Source organism: Lupinus angustifolius, unplaced genomic scaffold, assembly GCF_001865875.1.
Source record: "Lupinus angustifolius cultivar Tanjil unplaced genomic scaffold, LupAngTanjil_v1.0 Scaffold_28_23, whole genome shotgun sequence".
NCBI classification, from domain to species: domain Eukaryota; kingdom Viridiplantae; phylum Streptophyta; class Magnoliopsida; order Fabales; family Fabaceae; genus Lupinus; species Lupinus angustifolius.
The window spans coordinates 1-22,242 of NW_017720520.1; the positions used below are offsets into that span (position 1 = coordinate 1).

Here is a 22,242-nt window from a genome sequence, read left to right on the forward strand (position 1 = left end):
AAGTAAAACAAAGAAAATAATTAAAGCTTAACCGTAACATTGTCAGAACAAAATTGGTAGTATAAAATAAAAATTTAACAATATATAATAAACTTAAGTATGTGATAATATTACCATAAGGAAAATAGTAAACTTATTGTTGATGAAATGTAAATTTAGTATGCATCATATGAACCATGGTATGAAAGAGTACCTATATTGAGCATAGTCTGTGGAATTAATACATAACAAAATTCAGAAGAGGAAGACATAGCATAAGCAAAACAAAGAACATAATTAATGCTTAACCGTAATGTTGACAGAAACATAATAAAATTGGTAGTATAAACTAAAAATTCAACAATACATAATGAACTTAAGTATGTGATAATATTACCATAAAGAAAATAGTAAACTTAGTGTTGATGAAATGTAAATCTAGTCTACATCATATGCATCATGATATGAAAGAGTACCTACACTGACCATAGAGAAAAATGATGACATGATGGAAGGAGCATGTTTATTGATCAATGCAGAATAAAATATTAATTGTTATCAAATGCTATTTGTTCCTTACATATGTGTCCAAAATAAAGTCTCAGTACACAATTCTCTTAGGACATAGAAAACTAACTATTCTCAAGCAAGTGAAAAAAGTGTTTCAAAATATTGCATATATTTCCTACACCTACTATAGAACATAACACATTATATGTTTTGTTCTTTTCTTAAATGTTTACTAAATGTTATAATATATGTTACCTTTCGTGCATAGCCACTGTAAGCTATACCTCCAGTTAAAGCATACGCATGTGATAAATTAGATGAGCTGATTGCTAAAGTTTCATCATCTGAGTACTTATAGAAAAGTTAACAAAAAATAAGGCTTATAATGTGATGCACTAACAGAAAAACAATGAGCAACAAAGTAGACAATATTACTGGCAATAGATGTTGATTGAAAAAGTCTCTCTTTCTTCAATCCATCAACTGTGTGATCATTAGTTCTTCCAGCAAGTTGAAGAAAACCTATAATGTTAAAGAAGTGAAACATTAGGAGATAAACCTTGAAGGACCATATATTGAATTATGAATACAAACCTAGAGGTCTTTCTTTTGCTTTAGCCAATTGAACAACAAAGGCAATTGATTCCTTTGTTGCTCCTCTCTCGATATCTCCACTCATCCGACGATCATCCAACTTAATTTTATATACTAGAAAGTTGGATTTGTTAAAAGAACCATGAAACAAAATTTTGATTCTTACAAAATTTAATTTTCAAACTATTGAACAGTGAAAAAAAGGACTCACGTGCCATAAGTTGAAGCTTTGAGGTTTGAGTTTCATAATAGAGAACAATTTGTTCATACACAATATGATTGAATCCCGATTATTCGATAAGCTAACCTGGATCATTTTCATAGTAAAATCCTTACCTCAAGGATATACCCTAGAGGCTAAGAATCAACTGAAATGTATTACTTGGACTACTTACTACTATTAGCCTCAAATTTCCAATTGAATCTCGTATAGTGTTCATTATTAGGGGTGAAATGGAAAGTGGAATATGACTATGTCATGGCAAAATGAAGTGCATTGTATATGAGAATACAAATGAGAAGAAGTAATGTCTCCATCTCAACAACACAGAAGATATGAAAAGCAAAAAGCTCATTATCAAATCATATAATTGTCATCATGTTGTTGGGTATATAAAAGCTCATAACCTGGTTAGTAAATTTGGAACTAAAAAGTAAGAAAAAGTTTGATATAGTAAAAATGATAAAAGTAAATTCATTGTGAGAAACAAAAGACTCAAAAAAACATATATACCCAAAATAACACAAAAGTTCCAAATAATTTGTAATTGTTATCAACAACATCAAAGTAACATACATACCCAAAATAATATCTCAACCAGTATTAGACATTTCAGTATTGAAAGATGGTTGACTCCTTTAATACACTTTGCAGCAAATTCGAAAAAGAAACACAACTATTACCTATTATAAAAAATAAATGATAAAGATTGAAGTGTTCAGTTGAAAATAATACCCTTACACCATAAAGGATAAACATGCAACCATTGCTTAACTATTTCATTTATATAAAAAATAGTATGTTACAACTTTTAGCATACCCTCTAACTATCATGAGGAGTTCTTTGTCTTCTAATTCTATAACTGTAGAATTTTGTAATTTTGAAAAGGACTAATTCTTACAATAACATCCATCACACTAAATTGGCTAAATAAGATCTAATCAGGTTCTAAAATGAAAATTTATAAAGTATCAGATCGCTGACCTCCTGTTATGATGAAAATTTGAGTCAGATATATACTTATTCTCCATAGGTAATGTAAGATCAAAAGGAAGTTTAGTAAGTCCACATAATAGATTTTAGTAAACATAATGAGATAAAATAAGCCATTTATGAAACACTAACAAACAACTTATGTTTTATATATGTCGCGCCCCGATTTTCGGTTGCACGACTTTGTTTAGAGTTGCCACTACATTTTATAGTTAAAAATGTAGAAAAATCTTTTAAGCCCAATTATCCTGGGCTTTTGGATTTTTGATATCCAGGTTCGGGAGTCGGTTACAAGGTAGGGAATGTATTAGCACCCTACCCGCCCGCCTTAAGCGGTACCCTTCATTAAAATATATGACTTTATTGTTATTATTATTATTTTATTAAATTATTTGATTAATTAACTAATTATTATGAAGAAAAAAATTATTTATTTTTATTATTAAGTCTGACAATATTGACTTTGGTCCTACGTACCCCTATTAAGAGGATCAAGGCTTACGTAGTTCTTTAATAGAAAAACGTTTGTTGGTTGGATATTTTAATTAAGGACGAAAGCAGCGTAGTGCGATCATCCGAAGAATGAGTTGAGAAGAAAGAAGCCCTCAGGGCGACCGTCTCTCCATCCTTTTTGTGATTGACAAAATTTATTAATGAAAATATTTAATTTTGTGTATTTATGAAAAATGTTTTAATTGATTGTTAATTTAATTAAAAAATGGTTTATTTTGGGATTTTGGGAATTAATCGAGTGAAGAGAAGCGGCGTAACGCGACTATTCAAAGATGATATGAGGACAAGAAGTGTTACCACGACCTACCTCCATCCTTTGATTAATTCACGAAATGTTATAAATTTTTTACAAACAATAATAATAATAATTTGATACGAGTTATAACCTCACTATTAACTTTTTAAAATAATTTGTTAATAATATCTCAAATATTTAACTATTGAGTTATTAAACTTATTTTTTGTAAATGAATAGCGAGATAACAACACTATTATAAACATATTATAAATAGATATGACAACATTAAATGTATTACTATTAAGATTAGTATAGATTATTGTCATTTTTATTATCCATTCACGACTCATTTTAACAATACAAATACAAACAAACAAAAAACTATTTAATAAAGTTGGACAATATGAAATGAAATGGAAAAGAAACCTAGATATTAAAATAGGCTTTGGCAACAGTGGAGAGAAAAAGGAACCCCACCTTCAATGAATAACTTCTTCTTCTTCATCCCTCTCCCCCTGCGATGGATATTACACCACCCATGTAGGTGGCGACCGCACCGGGTGTGGCTTGACGGATGGATGTAGCGCCACCACGACTCTGGCGGTTCCGGTGGCAAAGGAAGAAGGGGTCTCCTCCTCCGGTCATGGCTGAATCCCTTCTTGGTTCAACATCTTTCCCCTCTGATAGTTTGCATCTTAACAATTATTATATGTTTCCGCGTGTTCATTTGGCTGGTTGTTTTTTTGTGACTCGGTTTGCTTATAAAATTTGCTTGTGTTGTTCCTGGCTGTTTGGGATTGAATGGTAGGGTATTTTTCTGGTTTTGTTGATTCTTCTTCAATACTATGATGAGAGAACATGAGATTTTGATGCTGAATTATTTCCATAACCCCATTGGCTTTATGCAACTTTTATTTTTTTAGATGGAAGAGGATGTTGAGGATTTTGGCCTTAGATGAATTTTGGTTGAAGGAGGTTGTTTAATGACAAAGGATGTTGGGTGAGAGGAGGAAGATATTGGTGCTGACACAAGCTTATGGCCAAGGAAAATTAGTGTTTTTGGGATTGACGTTGAAGCAGTAGCAGTAGTTTTTTTTCCTCTGTTAAAAATGTGTCTCCCTCCATCTTCGTAAAAAAATGTGGTGTTTTTATAAAGGGTGATAAGAAACTAAACTCTCTACCCATTACTCCTAGAAAATAGGTAACTCCCCCATTATCCCCAACATACTCCTTACACTCCTCAAATCTGGTTATCAACCAGTTTTCCTTCACTTAGTTGCTTTATTTTTTATTTCACTTTCCACTTTAAATTACTTAATTTAACAATTTTCGAAATAAATTAAAAATGTTTTTTGTGTAATATTTCTGGTGCTAAAAATCTATTGTTGGGTTCTATTATGAGACGGACAAAAATAGGTGTTCACAATATGAAAGACACTACTGAGTTGAATTTAGAAGAAATAAATCATTTTTATAAAATGATGAGATAGTTATATCAAAATGACTAACCTGAATGTTGTGATTGCTTACTAACGATTCAACGATAATAGCTCCGGTGTGTCAGTATAAAAATGTTATCTTGAACTCGTACAAAAAGTGTTATCTTGAACTCGTACAAAAAGTGTTATCTTGAACTCAAAAAAATCAAATAAGCTTCACCCAACAAAGAACCATGTTCTATAAGATTTGATGATAAAAAAGTTGTAAGGAAAAATCAATCTGTGAACGAATAACCCTCGATTGCTTTGACGGAAGAATAAGTTGTGCATATGATGAAGAAAGAAGTTTGTGGATGAAAAAAATGCAAATGGTTTAGTGAGTCTCCAAATTATAAAAATGGAGAGTGAGGGTGAAAATGGAGAAAGAGAGAGAGTGAAAATGGAGAAAAAGAGAGGAAGAGTGAAAATGAAGAAAAAGATATACTAAAATGAAAGAAGTATGAAAGAGGAATAGACGGAAGGACAAAAAGATATATTAAAAGTGGAAAGATAGATGGCAATGCATTTTCAATTTCAAATGGAAGTTGCAGCAAGTGAGATAATAAATGCAAGTTCTAGCAAGTGAGATAATAAATGCAAGTTGCAGAGATAATAAATGCAAGTTGTGACAATAAATGCAAGTTGCAGTACTTTTTCATTTTAATTTGTAATTTTTTTAAAGTAATAAAAAGTGTTATTACAGATAAAACCCTTTGAAATCCAAGTGTCAATAAAAGGGGATATCTATTTTGGTAATAATACCAACCCCTTCTATTCTTAATAAGATAGTAGATAGGAAGTTTCCACGATGTGGTTTCACCAAATACATGGTCATGCATTTTGAAGTTGATAAATTTATGTAAGACATTACCGATTCAATGCTCTTCCTATGGTGATATCAATAGTTAAGATTATGAGAATACATAGAAAGTGATTTCTTTTCAATGTATATATAAAGTTATTTTTTCAAAGTACACCTTGAGCCTTTGAGTATCTTATAATTGTGATTAGGGGTGGCAAAATTATCCATAATCCAAAATCCATCCAAATTCATCCAAATTAAATCAATCCAAATTCATCCGTTAGAACTAATGGATTTAAATGGATATAATCCAATGGATGGTGTTGATAATGGATGGATTCAAATCCATCCATTATATCCAATAGATATCCATGGTTATATCCATTTGGATGGATAACCAATCCATCCAAAAGATAAAAATAAAAATAAATTTTTTCTTCCAATTAATTCAATATTAATATAAAAAATCTCTCACTTTTCTAAGCACATTCTCACACACATTACAAAAGTTGAAAATTGCAATTGTGATTTTAAAAAGTATTTATCAAAAAAGTATAAACGATTTCGGCCTTAGTGTTTTACCTCAACATCTTAATGCCGAGTATAAATATATCATTTTGGTTATTGACTAATGTGATAATATAATAACAAAATTAAATATTTCAGGATGATGAACTGTTGCATACAACTTATGGAAGTCCCAATTATTAGGAGTGTAAGCGGTTCTGGTTTAAACCGTAAAACTGATGAAACCGAACCAAACATCTTAATGCAAAGTATAAATATATCATTTTGGTTATTGACTAATGTGATAATATAATAACAAAATTAAATATTTCAGGATGATGAACTGTTGCATACAACTTATGGAAGTCCCAATTATTAGGGGTGTAAGCGGTTATGGTTTAAACCATAAAACTGATGAAACCGAACCGAACCATAAAATGCGGTTCAGTTCAGTTCGGCGGTTCGGTTCAGTTTTTTTTATTTTGAACCATTTAAGTTCGGTTCGGTTCATGGTTTTGTAAATTTTGGAACCATTAGAACCGAACCGAACCGCATAGTAAAAAATAATTTTATTTTATATTTGGATGATTAAGCTTTAAAGTTAGGAGATAAAATATGATTAAGAATTTATGATTATTAGTAAAATAGTCTATAAATAAGAGGCAAATAGAAAAAATAAATTAGTAAACAAACCTAAATATCTATTATCTCTATTATTAATTTAGAAGATAAAAAGGAAACTAAAAAAAACTAATGATGAAATTAATCAAATAAAGAAATTGAAGAACTAAAAGAAAATAAATAAAAGAAAATAAAGAAAGAACTCGATGATATTACTAATATTGTGGAGTATTAGGTGTTATTGTTTGACTAAAATATTGGTACCAAGTTTGTCATTCTTAAATTTTGTTGAACATTTTAGAAGATTTTGTGGACTAAAATTTTAAGTTTGTAGTGCGTTGAGATGTTGAATTATTATTGTTTTACTAGACATAGTATTAAATATTTTATTATTGACGTGTTTAGTATTCATTTAGTTGACTTTATACTTTCAAATTATGTTCAACTATTTCTTAAATGATTTTCTTTAAATAAGTTGAAAAACCGCGGAATCGAATCACTAATGAATGGTTCAATTCCTAAATAAAATTTGCGATTAATCGAACCGAACCATATCTTTGTGTTCGATTCGGTCATTAAATTGCGTCAAAAATCAAACTGGACTTTTACACCCCTACCAATTATGTTGCAACAGAGATTCTTGCTACTAAGAGTGGTTATAAATGTTTTTCACAAATTTACCTTTTTAAAATTGTTTATCAAAAAAATACTTTTTAAAAGTGTTTGTTAAGAAAAATATTTTTTAAAATGGATATTTAAAAAATGCTTTATTAAATAATATTATTTAAAAGAAGTTTTTTCTTTAAATTGCTTTATTAAAATGTTTTGTTCAAATTAAAAAAAAAGTGGGTTGGATATCCATCCATCCAATCCATTAAAATTGATACATGGATAGAATGGATGGATTGAAATCCATTGGATATGGATGAATTTGATAATTTAAAAATGTGATGTAATAGATTTATTTGGATTGATGGATTGTTTTCTATCCATCCATTAGGATCCAAATCCAAACTCATCCAAACCCATCCAATTGCCACCCCTAATTGTGATTAACATTGTATTGATTTTTTTTTACAATAAATATAAATTACGAGAAAGATACCAAAGAAGTAATACCAACGCTTGTTGCAATGAATAATCAAAATAGAAATTGTTCTAATCGGAAAATACACATTGCATGAATAACCAAAGTAGATCTACTCATTAAATTAAATATGGACAACCAACAAATAGTATATTAGAAAATGTTCTAAGGCCATATAACAGTAGTTGCAACAGATTTTGATAGTTGCTGATATTTGACTATGACCCCAATTGCAATAATCACAATCATTACTGCTACGATTGCAATTTAAAACACTTGCTACAACAGTGGTGGTATGCAGTGGCAGCTATGTGCAGAGTCCACATTCACTTAAGGTGATAGCTTAGAGTGTTTTTGAGTAAAATAAGAGAAAAGATAGTGACTGAGATAGCTTTGGAAGGTTTGGGGATGAGAAGACAAGAATTTCGTTATTTTTTAATTTTGATAGTTCGTTTACAAAAACAACCTTGACATATGCTTAATTTTAATTGACCAATTAAAAATATTCTTGTCCATTTTTTTGATACACATTTCTAGCTTGATCTTTCATACTCACAAGAGCATAATGGTCAATTTAATAAAAAATAATTCTCTTTAGAACGTTTCAGAAGAAATGTGTTATTTGGAATTTGTGGAAAGGTACACTTTTAAAATTTTGGAATGTAAAAGTAAATATTACTAATTTAAGTTTCACTAATTTAACTTGATCTTTGGAATGTCTTTTAAATGAATTAATTAAAGTAAGAAATTGTCAAAGTTATTTGTTAGTATTCTGTTAGGGAACCACTACCAACTTAGTAAAGAGGACTGGAACTTAGCAATAGTAAGAAGAAGGTAAGAAAAAAATATTGAATAACAAATTTCATTCCCTACTACAACGGTTGCAACAGTCTCTATATACTTCATTACAAAGAGATTTAGCTTTTCCTACAAAGTTGGACCAAACCTGTTAAGCTCAACCCTTTTTAATTGAAATTAACAACTTAATATAAAATACTGGAATTAATTCAAACATAATCAGCAAGCCACTTTGTCTTTTGTTTGTTCCTTTTGGGTCTTCTTGTGAAATATGTTTGTGGGCCACTATCATTGCCCATATCTTCGAAAGTAACCTTGTCCACAAGGTTTGAGGGTCGAGCTGGTGCCTTGGAAGATGTGGACGGTGGGCAGTGTGTAGGTAGTAAAAAGTCATGGGAATCCTACAATGCAGAAGTGGAATTTATTGTTGCCTTAATGGACGGTGATATATGGGTAGGATTTAGTTTTGAATTATGAAGGGACAGTGCAGAGACGTGGGCATCTGCCACACGTTTTGGCTCTTGGACCAATGCCTTTAATGGTTCAGACGGCTTAGTGGGAAAAATTAAAGGGGGAGATAGAGTCTCATCCAATGGTCTAGATACAACAATTAGATCTGATGGTTGGGAATTGGCCAGGCGGAACTTCCCATGTACTTCACTTGGAATTGTAAATGGGAATTTATTATCACTTTTATTCCCATTCAATGTAGTAATCGTTGCCTCCATTTGTTTTGTACTTCCCTTTTCATTTTCTGCATTCAATCTCACCAACCGTGAATGCCTATCCCTTGGTTCACCTTCCCCAATTTCCATTCTCTCCACTTATTTCTTCTATGAAGAGTGCTCATCATACACATAGGCCTTCACTGAAAACCCAACCATTTCATCAACACCGGAAAGGAGATCCTTGGGGTCGTCTTCCACATACCCTTTTCTAAATCTTCCCTTCGTCTATGGTGATTTTTCAACATCCATGTTCTCAAAATGCTCTCCATGTTTGGACGATTCCGTCTCGTAAAGGAGAAGGTCCTTCGGTAGATCGACCATGGAACCGGTTGGTTCACCATAGAAACGACAAAGGGCCGAGACTTGTAACACCGAGTGTACTCGAGAAGACTCGGGAACAGCGAGTTCATAAGTGACTTTTCCGATTCGGTGAGTAATCTTGAAGGGCCCAAAGAACCAGCGAGTTAGTTTCTGTGAGGTTCATCGAAAAACTGAGTGTTGTCAATATGGTTGGAGACGCAACAAGACCCAATCCCTTACCATGAAGGTTACATCACTTCTCTTCCCATCTTCTTGTGCTTTCATCCTTTGTTGAGTATGTTTTAGATGTTGCTTTAGAGATGATAAAAGTTGAGTTCTGTTTTGTAGTGTGTCACGGATCTGTGAATGTGTCACTATGCCTAGAAGATAGTCTTTGATGCTTGGTGGTGAATGACCATATAAGGCTTCAAAGGGGGACATATGAATGGACGAGTGTTTACTGGTGTTATACCAGTACTCGGCTAAGGGAAGGCAAGAAAACCACTTTTTGGGGTGGGATCCGGTGAGACAGCGAAGATAAGTCTGTAAGCTTCTGTTTACCACCTCAGTCTGTCCATCCGACTGAGGATGGTATGTTGTACTATAACAAAGTTTGGTACCCATCAGCTTGAAAAACTCCTTCCAGAAGTTGCTGATAAAGATTCAATGTCGGTCTGAAACAATATTTTGAGGGACACCGTGAAGCCGATAGACTTCATTGAGGAATCGGTGGGCCAAGGTTTCTGCTGAGAACTTGCTTGGAAGGGCTATGAAGTGCGCATATTTTGTGAGTCGATCAACGATTACCCAAATAACAGTGTGACCCTGAGAAACCGGTAAGTGGGTAACGAAATCCATTGTTATATCTTCCCATACCTTTTCTGAAATTGGAAGAGGTTGTAACAATCCTTGATATTTCTGTGGCCGATACTTGCTTGTTTGGCATAGCACACACTGGCGGACAAAAGTCTTGATTTGATGTGCAATCCCTGGCCAACAAGATGAGGAAAGTCGGGCTAAAGTGGCATTCCATCCTGAATGACCTGTTGTTGGGGTTTCATGGAACTCACAGATCAATGTGAGACGTAAGTCTGCCAAGTCAGGTATAAAAATGCGCCCCTTATAGAATAAAATTTCATGTGATAAAATATAGTGTTGTTTGCCAACTAGATCTGATTCTTGTTGTGTGATAAATGCATGACCCTCTGAAGAGGAAACAAATTCCCGAAGTTGATATAGAATCTGAGGACACGGTGAGGTCAGGGCAGCAAGGATAGGAGCATCAGTGCTGAAGCATCGAGATAATCCATCGATAACCCGATTTGAGGTATATGTTCTATACTTGATAATATAGTGAAAGCCGATTAATTTGGTAGCCCATTTTTGTTGTTCCGGGTTTTGAAAACCCTAGGTCATTAACTGCCGTAAACTTTGTTGATCTGTGTAAATAGTGAATTGCTTTCCTAATAAGTATTGTCTCCATTTTTTTACAGATTCGGTCACCGTAAACATCTTCGGACATATGCTGATAAGTGTTGCATCCGATTCGACATCTTTTTACTGAAGTAAGCCAAAGGGTGGCCATTTTGGGAAAGGACAGCTCTGATAGCAACAGTCGACGCATCCGTCTCAACAGCAAATGTTTCGGAAAAATCTGAAAGTTTTAAAACTGGAGTAGTTGTCATTGCTTTTTTTAATACTATAAAGGTTGTCTCAGCCTTTGTAGACCATGTAAGTTGTTGTAATCTTAGTAAATCAATGAGTGGCGCGACTAGAGAATCATATTGTTGGACAAACTTCTGGTAAAATCCTGTGAGGCCAAGGAACCCCCTTAGGGTCTTGAGGGAACGAGTTCGTGGCCAATCGACCATTGCTTAAATTTTTTTGGGGTCAGGTTGCACCTCATTTTCTGATATAATGTGACCGAGATAGGTAACTAAGGTAACCCCAAAACTACACTTGGAAAGCTTCGCATAAAATTGATTAGAAACCAGTAGGTTCAATATAACGCCCAAATGAACTAAATGATCAGTTAAACAAACACTATAAACAAGTATATCATCACAGAAAACCAGTACGACCGACGTAGGTGTGGCCGCAGGAGGTCATTCATTGCTGCCTGAAATGTAGATGGCACATTCGTTAGCCCAAACGACATAACCATAAATTCATAATGTCCATCAAATGTTCTAAAAGTTGTTTTGTGTGTGTCCCCTAGTGTCACACGGATCTAGTGGTATCCCGATCTCAAATGAATCTTAGAAAAAATAGTTGCAGCATCGAGTTCATTAAGCAACTCATCAATTGTTGGAATTGGGAATCAATCCTTAACTATTAATGCATTTAATGCACGATAGTCCACGCAAAATCGTCAAGTTCCATCCTTCTTTTTAACCAGTAAAATCGGGGAAGAGAAAGGGCTTGTACTAGGTACAATTATTCATTCCTGTAACATCTCCTTAATCATGATAGTCATGGTCTCTTTTTGGTAATGTGGGTATCTGTATGGTTTAAGTGATATGGGGGTAGAATTGGGCAAGAGAGTAATATTGTGATCATGTGGTCTAGTTAGGGGTAAGCCTTTGGGTGGTTGGAACATGTTTTGGAAGGTGGAAAGTAGGGAAGTACTATCGAGATGAGTTTCTGGTTATTTTGGTGAGTCTGTTGAGGGGCTATCAATGATAGGTAGGAAGGTAATAGTGTGTAAGGAAGCAATGGCATCTGTGTGAAATATCCTAGATAGCTGGTGTAAAGTAGATGGTGTACAGAGAGAAATAGTATCCCCTTGGAGAGTAATTGTGTTGTCCCCCACTTTAAAGGACATGGAAGGAATAGCAAAATCTTATGTAACTGGGCCTAGTGTCCGAAGCCACTCAATCCCCAAAACGACATTTGCGCCTTTGATTGGTAGTAGATAAAAGGGAATGTGAAATAGTTGGTTCTGCAGCATGATGGGAGTGTTAGAGCACAACCTCGTACAATATATATGTGTCCCGTTTCCCACCATTACTGGAAGTTGGGGAGTTGGGGATATGTGCAACTGTAAGTAGTGAGCCACCCTTGGTTGAATTACATTATGTGAACTACCTGTGTCAACCAAAACTGTAATTGGGTGTCCTGCTATGGACCCTTGAAACCGAAGAATTTTGGGCGATGGTTGTCCTTCCAAGGCCTGTTCGGACAGTTGGAAATGAATCAGGTCATCGGGGGCTTCAATGACTTCTTCCTCCATGTATTCTAAGTTAGAGAGGGTTGCTTCTGAATCAGTGGGAAATTCACCCACCAGCACCACTAAGAACCGTTTTTGTTGACATTTATGGCATGCGTGATATTCTTTATTGCAATTGTAGCGAAGACCCTAGGCTCGTTGTTCTTGCATTTGAGCAAGGGTGAGAGATGAATGGGCAGTGAGGGCTGGGCCGTTGGGGTAGCTACTATTGGGTTGGGCCCAGTGGTTTGTTTTAGGTAGTAAGATGGTTGGTTAGGCGGTGGGTAACGATTCTGTCGTGACATGGACAGTTTAGAATCTTTAATCTTGGCTTCCACAAAATTGGCAAGGCCCAAAGCATCAAGAATATAGGTGGGTAGTAACACTGCCGATTCCCTTATAATTTCGGTGTGAAGTCTAGAGAGAAAACAGTTTAGAATTACCTCCAGCGATAAACCCCAAATTCTATTGTGAATCTGCTCAAACTGTTTCTAGTACTCCGCCATAGATCCAGTCTGTCGAAGCTTAAATAATCCGGCCTGGTGATTTTCATAACACGAAGGCCCAAAATGTATCTCTAATGAGCGAGTAAAATTGTCCCAGTCTGTGAAATTGAGATTATGATAGGCCCATTTAAACCAACTAAGTGCCTCACCTTTCATATAAAATGAAATTATATATAATCGCTGATCAGGAGGAACTTGATAGAGTTGAAAAAATTGCTCAGCTTGAAAAAGCCAATCATGCGGTCCGAGCCATCAAAAGAAATCAGTTGAAGTTTGGGAGGTCTTGGTTGAGGTGGTGGTGTAGAGATGGGTGTGAGGTTGGGTCGGGCATATGGGATGTGTGGAGAGAAAAAGGGTGAGACATGAGAGTGTGTATAATTAGGGAAAAACGGGGGGTTTGTTTGTGGGTTGGGAAAAGTGGGTATTGTGTTTGTAGGGTTGGGGTTAGAAATGTTAGAGGAGCTTGGTTGTGCAGAAGGGTTTAGAGGTGGATCTGGGGGTTAAGGGGGAGGAACAGTAAGAGTAGCTAACTTATCTGTAATGTTGCGGAGGGCCTCAGCAATAGCTTCGTGCCGTGAGTCTTGTTGATCATGGTTCTCTTTTAATTTTTCTGCAAATACTTGCAGTAGTGAATCATCCATGTCTTTGTTTACAGCTTTGGGAGGCATGATACAAGAATGAAAGCACCAATTTGTTAGGGAATCACTACCAACTTAGTAAAGAGGACTGGAACTTAGCAATAGTAAGAAGAAGGTAAGAAAAAATATTGAATAACAAATTTCATTCCCTACTACAGTGGCTGCAACAATCTCTATATACTTCATTACAAAGAGATATAGGTTTTCCTACTAAGTTGGGCCAAATCTGTTAAGACTAACCCTTTTTAATTGAAAATAACAACTTAATATAAAATACTGGAATTAATTCAAAGATAATCAACAAGTCACTTTGTCTTTTGTTTGTTCCTTTTGGTCTTGCTTGTGAAATCTGTTTGTGGGCCACTATCATATTCATTATTAATATATGATGCTGATTATATACTGATATTGTTAATAACAAATAATTCCTAAAATTTTCTAACATGTTCGTGAAATATACTCTACCTTTTCAAGTTTTAAGTAAGTTTTGTTTTGTTTTTACCAATCAAATAGCAAATGTCTCTTAAAGAAGTTATATTAGCAATTTTTTACCATGGAATGCATTGAGTTGCATTATGAGGAGTTAAGCTTGTCATTCAATTTCTCTTTAACCATGAAAACAATTTTGATTTTTTTGCCTTATTTTAATAAGTAATAAAATTTGAATGTTAGGAATTAAAAAATCAAGCAATAATAAAATGGAGCAAAAAAATATGATATAGTGTACAATCGATCACATTATAGTTAAATGAGTATAATATATATGTATTATTAGAGTAAATATTTATAGATAGTCAATATATCATCTACTATCCATTTGTATTACTTATATTTAAAAGTCAATGATAACTACATATGAATAATGAATGATACAATGATAATGTAAAAAATTCTTACAATGACAATACATATATCTTTTATCTAGTTAAATTATGAATTTAATATCTATGTACTGTTATGAATTTTAAACAATGAGTACATCTCCACTATTTATATGTATTATTTGTGTAAGAATATCAAATATTGTTAACACATAAATAATAAATAATAGATGAATGAGGATAGTATAAAAACTCTTAGAATATATATTAAACTTTTAAATTATTAAAAAATGGGGAATCTTATTGATTTTGGTTTGTCTGAATATTAATACAAAATCTACATAATTTGTTTAATGGGAGTCATCCCATTTTACAAATGTTCATAAGTAATGTTCCATATAAAAATAAGAACTCCATTAAATAAAGAATGTTTGTAACGACAATGCACTAAGGTTATGGATGCATACTCAAAGTCCACTTCATTTGCTTTAATTTGTTAATCTCTTTTGAGGAGAAAGCCAATGTTTTTTGTCACGACATCCATTTTCTGCCTCACATCCTCTCTTATATGAATTAGCTATAGGAAGACGACAATTTGTGGTATGTTTTTTGCTACATCCAATGACCTCCTCACGTTTTATTACACCATACTGGATACCTCTAGCCTCAACATCATGAGTGAAAAGTGAGCAAACAAAGAGAGCATTTAGGAAGAGAACCAACATTGCCTTGGACATTGCCATGGAGTTATTTCCCTTGATGGAAAAAAATGTAGAAATGTATTGAAGTTGAAGATTACCAAACAACTTGATTTGCATTGAGGGTATGCATGCATTTAAATAATTTGTTTTAATATTCTATAGTTAGCTATTACTAAAAATATGAAATTATTATGGTTATATTTCCTATAGTATTGACGTATACACGGACAACCTCCTATTTCCTCGAGAATATAGGGAAATGGAGGTAATCCAAAGAAAACAAGTCATTTCAATGAAATCAATAAAAGTTATTGCTAGTGTTTGTTATTTTCATAGATAAATTAGCCAAACACAAATGTTTCTCAAAGCATTATCATCACCATTTGTTTCTTTTATTTTTTTATAAATCAATCCATGGCTCTATTTGAATATAGCATAAACATTGAATACATATAATCAAAATAAGTGTAAGCTTCCACAACTTCAATATAACAGACCAAACTTTCTATGACATCAAAAAATAAGTATAAGCTCTAATGCTTCAATAAAAGTAATAAATAGACAAAGTTGTAATAATGCTTAAAAAATTAGATTACGCCTTTAAGGTTTCTGGCATGTAACTTCAGACTTCACTATTAATCACTATCACCAAGATATTCTTCTTGCAATGGAACAATAGTAATTAATAAAAGTAATCTAATTGCTTTTGTACTTTGTTTGCATAGTAAGACAAAAAGTACACAATATGTTTATTTCTGATTCATTTCATTTCGCTAATCTCTCATTTAATAATGTTTGATACGTAAATAGAAAAATATCCATTTACTTAAAGAATGTTCGTAAAGACAATGTAATTAGCTTATTGATGTCTATTGGAGAGGAATGGTTAGAGCTGACCCTATAACCTATGTTGGTATGATGTGGTCATTGGCTTCCAAGTGTTGAGCCCTTCTCTGGTTTCTATGTTCTAGTATGGTGTGCTAATTATCCCGTGACCCATTATTCGATCAATGACATTCATTTCTGTAATCTGATTAGTTTCATTCTCACGCGTATTATATTCAACGTACAATGTTCCATGTAACAGCTTATTTAGAAATGTAAAATATGACGAATGACATAGAACCATGTAAGTATGATGGTATGATATCCATGTAAGAAATTTTGGGTCACAAATGTAATATTTAAATGTGTTTGTGTTATTATTTTTTATTAGCCAAAATTAAAGTGGTCTACTTAAGTAAAGTTATGGCTATAGACATAACTATCATGAATATTATTGTGTAGATACCATATATCTTAATTTCTATTTTTATGATGGGCAAAAATAAGAAATAAGAAAATTCAAAATTATCGTCCCCAATTGTAGACACAACAAATTAAATTTTATTCTTTTCATCCCATTGGAAGAGGAACTAAAGAGTAAGGGTAGTCTACATTGGAAGATCACTAATCCATCAAGAAGTTCATTTCTTTCAAGAAGATTTCATGGATCCTTCAAGTACGCTTCCGCTTTTCTATTTATTCTTCATGATTTGACATGACTGATATAATTATATGATAATAGTATTCTTGTCATATTTAGTATCTTCCATGTTATAAAATCATTACAACAAGTGGTATCAGAGCCACTTTCATGTTAAATCATTAAGATATAAATTTCCGAATCCGCATTTATTATTCATATTTGATATGAATTGTTTTTTTTTATATAAACACATTATTTTAGAACCTTTTTTGTGTGTAAGCATTAAAATACATGCATGTGATTATCTATGTTGAATATATTTGTGTGTATCCATGAATGTGTATAATCAAGACTCAAACGTATGCACTGTATCCTGCAACTTCAGCATTTTTTTTTTGGTTCATTCTACAGTCTATAACTGCATATGTACATTGCATATTTGACTTGATAATTGCAATGGAAACAAATGCATCAAAATACACTGCTAAAGATATTATAAATTTGACATGCATATTATATATTTGCATCACAGTGCAGTTAAAGTTTCATCTTTCTGGTAAAAATAAAAATAAAAAAAAAATAAAAAAATAAAAAAAAATTCTGGTTCCGACATATGAAATTAAAGTATAACTCAATATTCATTTGAATTACAAACAGTGTTTTTTTTTGGGTTGAAGCGTTAGATTTCCCTATGCAACCTTCTCTGCCTCTGTTCAGTGTTAGTTATTTCTTTTGATGTGATACCGTTTGAAAATTTAAAAAAATGATAAAAGGTCTAGTTGGTATCATACACGTTTTTTTAATTTTTTTTATTTTATGAAAATGTGGCTCCTTAATAGTTATTATTATTACTAGGATAAATTAATAGTTATTATTATTATTAGGAAAGAAATAAATTATTGTTTACATCAAACATGTCGTACATAAATAATAATTACTTTGGATTAAGTGTTAAATCAAAATTCAAATAATTGGTTATATTTGGATTATAAATTTGTTTAACATTTTAAGTTATATATGTGAATTATAAATCAATCCAAAGAATGATTTATTATTTGACATGGATTATTATCAATGTTTGACCATTACAACAAGAGTATCATTAGCAATTAATATTATTGTCCAAAGACTTAACATTAATGTTGCACTTGGTATCTTGAGATAAATTATACCATATTTGAATTTGATTGTATATATGAATTTGAATTATGATGTGAGTATATATTTATGTTGTTTATTTTGTTCTCTGTTTTTTTTCTCCAGTTAATGTTGCTACTATATCTGCTAACATGAATTCGGTTCCAATCCTTAATGGTACCAACTTTAAGGATTGGAAAGAGAACATCTTAATTGTTCTTGGGTGCATGGATCTTGACTTTGCACTAAGAATGGAGCAACCCCCTTCTATTGTGGACTCTAGTACCTCTGAAGAGAGAAAAACTTATGAGAAGTGGGAGCGCTCCAATCGCATGAGTCTTATGATCATTAAGCGCGGCATTCCGGAGGCATTTAGGGGTGCTATATCTGAAAGGATAACAAGTGCCAAAGAATTCCTTGCTGAAATGGAGAAACGCTTTGCCAAAAGTGATAAAGCAGAAACAAGCACACTACTTCAAAGCTTGATTTCTATGAAGTATAAAGGCAAAGGGAATGTAAGGGAGTACATAATGGAAATGTCTAATATTGCTTCCAAGCTTAAGGCTTTAAAGCTTGAGTTGTCGGATGATTTACTTGCTCATTTGGTGTTAATATCTCTTCCTGCACAATTCAGTCAATTTAAGATAAGTTATAATTGTCAAAAGGACAAATGGTCTCTTAATGAGCTCATTTCATATTGTGTGCAAGAAGAAGATAGGATGAAGCAAGAAAAGACAGAAAGTGCTCACCTTGCAAGCACCTCTAAACATATGGGCAAAAAGAGGAAATATAAGAATACTAAGAATGAAGCTGCTAAGGGTCCAATGCAAAAGAAGCAAAATAATGGCGAAAAGGGTTGCTTCTTTTGTAACACTACTGGACATGTTAAGAAGGAATGTACCAAGTATCATGCATGGCGTGAAAAGAAAGGTATGTTCCTCACTTTGGTCTGTTCTGAGGCAAATTTAGCTTCAGTACCTAGAAACACTTAGTGGTTAGATTCTGGTGCTACTACTAACATTAGTGTTTCAATGCAGGGTTGCCTAAGTTACCGAAGGCCAACTGATGCTGAAAGACGCATTTATGTAGGAGATGGCAAGTCGGTGGATGTAGAGGCAATAGGGCATTTTAGGTTGTTATTAAGTACTGGCCATTATTTGGATTTAATAGATACTTTTGTTGTACCGTCATTTAGACGAAATTTAATTTCTATTTCTTATTTGGACAAATCTGGTTATCATTGTTCATTTGGAAATAATCAATTCAGTTTATCTATAAATTCAAGTATTGTTGGAACTGGTACTCTTATGGTGTATGACAATCTATATTTGCTCGACACAATTGCTTCTTATAATGAAACCTTGAATGTGGAATCACGTGGTACTAAGCGTAAATTTGACACTGCAAACTCGGGAATGTTGTGGCACAAACGTCTAGGTCACATCTCTAAAAATAGAGTTGAACGACTTGTGTCAAATGGGATCCTTGATACCATTGACTTTACAGACTTTAATGTCTGTGTTGAGTGCATCAAGGGCAAACAGACCAAACATAAGAAATTAGGAGCATACAGAGCTACAAATGTCTTAGAATTGATACATACAGATATTTGTGGGCCATTTCCAACACCATCTTGGAATGGTCAGCAATACTTTATATCATTCATAGATGATTATTCTAGATATGCATACCTATTTCTTATACATGAAAAGTCTCAATCTTTGGACGTGTTTAAATCTTTTAAGGCTGAAGTTGAAAATCAACTCAATAAAAGAATTAAGTGTGTCAAATCTGACCGTGGTGGTGAATATTATGGTAGATATGACGGTTCAGGTGAACAACGTCCAGGACCATTTGCCAAGTACCTAGAGGAATGTGGGATCGTCCCACAGTACACCATGCCAGGGTCACCTATCATGAATGGTGTGGCTGAAAGACGAAACCGAACTCTTAAGGATATGGTAAGGAGTATGATATGTCATTCTACTTTACCAAAGTCACTTTGGGGAGAGGCATTAAAGACTACAGCTTACATTTTAAACAGAGTACCAACTAAGGCAGCTGTTAAAACACCTTATGAGCTTTGGACAGGTAAAAAGCCTAGTCTAAATCACCTTCATGTTTGGGGATGTCCAACTGAGGCAAGGCCTTATAAGCCAAATGAAAGAAAATTGGATCCCCGAACAGTGAGCAGCTACTTTATTGGTTATTCTGAACGATCTAGGGGTTATAAATTTTATGATCCCAAATTAAAGACAATTTTCGAGACTGGAACTGCCATGTTTTTCGAGGATATTGAGTTTGGGGGGAGAAATAAGGTTAAAGACTTTGTTTTTGAAGAAGAATCAGTTTCAATTCCAGGACCTATTCATACAGTTGCTTCTGATGAAGCAAGTATAGAACCTCTTCAAGACATTGTTGTTCAAACTCCACTTCAAGATGAAGAACAAACTCAAAATCCTCAAGAACTCGTGCTTCAAGAACCAATACCTTTGAGAAGGTCCACTAGAGTAAGAAGAAATGCTATTCCGGATGATTACATAGTATTTCTCCAGGAACATGAGGAACATGATGGTATAATGGAAAATGATCCAATCAATTTCCATGAAGCCATGAAAGATTCCAATTCAGAAAAGTGGATTGAAGCAATGAATGAGGAGTATAAGTCAATGCAAGACAATGAAGTTGGGAGCTTGTCCCATTACCAGAAGATGTGAAACCCATTGGTTGCAAATGGATATTTAAGACCAAACGGGATTCCAATGGTAATGTGGAGAGGTATAAAGCTCGTCTTGTAGCCAAAGGCTATACTCAAAAGGAAGGGATTGACTATAAAGAGACTTTTTCTCCGGTTTCATCAAAGGACTCTTTTAGGATAATCATGGCTCTTGTTGCACATTATAATTTGGAGCTTCATCAAATGGATGTCAAAACAGCATTTCTCAATGGAAACATTGAGGAAAAGATTTATATGATGCAACCAGAAAACTTTGTGTTAGGAGACCCAAAGAAAATGGTTTGCAAATTGACAAAATCCATCTATGGGCTAAAACAAGCGTCTCGTCAGTGGTACCACAAGTTTCATCAAGTTATTCACTCATTTGGTTTTGAGATGAATGTGGTTGATGAGTGTGTGTATCATAAATTCAGTGGGAGTAGATATATTTTCCTCATCCTGTATGTTGATGACATACTTCTTGCCACCAATGATTTAGGCATGTTGCATGAAACCAAGAAATTTCTCTCAAGAAATTTCCAGATGAAAGATCTTGGTGAAGCATCTTTTGTGTTAGGGATACAGATACATCGAGATCGTTCTCAAGGTATCCTAGGATTATCCCAAAGAAGCTATATTGATAAGGTGCTCAAAAGGTTTGGCATGTTGGACTGCAAACCAGGTAACGCCCCGGTAGCCAAGGGAGACAAGTTTAGTCTCAATCAGTGCCCAAAAGGAAATCTTGAGATTCAGGAAATGCAAAAGATCCCTTATGCATCAGCAATAGGGAGTCTAATGTATGCTCAAATTTGTACGCGTCCGGACATAGCGTACATTGTTGGAGTGTTAGGCAGATACTTAAGTGATCCAGGCATGGATCATTGGAAAGCAGCCAAAAGGGTTATGAGGTATTTGAAGAGAACAAGGGATCATGTGCTCACTTATAGGAGGTCAGACTCTTTGGAGATCATAGGGTATTCCGACTCCGATTTTGCAGGGTGCCAAGATAGTAGAAGATCCACTTCAGGCTATGTCTATTTGTTGGCTGGTGGTGCAATATCTTGGTGTAGTTCCAAGCAAAAACTAGTCACTTCATCCACCATGGCCGCAGAGTTTGTAGCATGTTATGAGGCATCAAATCAAGGGATTTGGTTGAGGAATTTTGTCACTGGGCTGCGAATTGTAAAAGGAATTGAAAGACCACTTAAATTATATTGTGACAACAAATCAGCCGTCCTATACTCCAATAACAATAGGAGCTCAACAAAGTCGAAACACATCGACATCAAGTTCCTAGTTGTCAAGGAGAGAGTACAAAGTGGACAAATTTCTATAGAACACTTAGGGACAAACTTCATGATAGCAGACCCTCTAACAAAGGGCCTTCCACCCAAGGTCTTTCATGAGCATACTGCTCATATGGGTGTCATACAATTTGAGGATTCTTTGGTGTAGTGGGAGCTTGTCATTGATATCATTTTATGTTCTATGTTTTAGAATTTTGTATGCATACTCTTACAATTGAATATTGTTTTGATCAAAAATAAAGTTAGGTATTTAGTTTAATGCACTTTGTATGATAAGTTATTAATGATCTCACTAAAGTAAAGTAGGACCAGTTGAAAATCGACATGTATAGATCACCTTCATGTGATTTTCATGCTGCACATTTCATGAT

General features: G+C 33.8%; 1 protein-coding gene across 1 annotated transcript; it reads left to right on the forward strand.

The window, feature by feature from the left end:
• The first annotated feature begins 16,350 nt into the window (after positions 1 to 16,350).
• Positions 16,351 to 18,491, forward strand: LOC109338517. Its single transcript, XM_019575778.1, has 3 exons — positions 16,351 to 16,372; positions 17,975 to 18,363; positions 18,483 to 18,491. Exons 1-3 carry the CDS (start codon positions 16,351 to 16,353, stop codon positions 18,489 to 18,491), a joined length of 420 nt encoding a protein of 139 aa, XP_019431323.1.
• Positions 18,492 to 22,242: the final 3,751 nt, after the last annotated feature.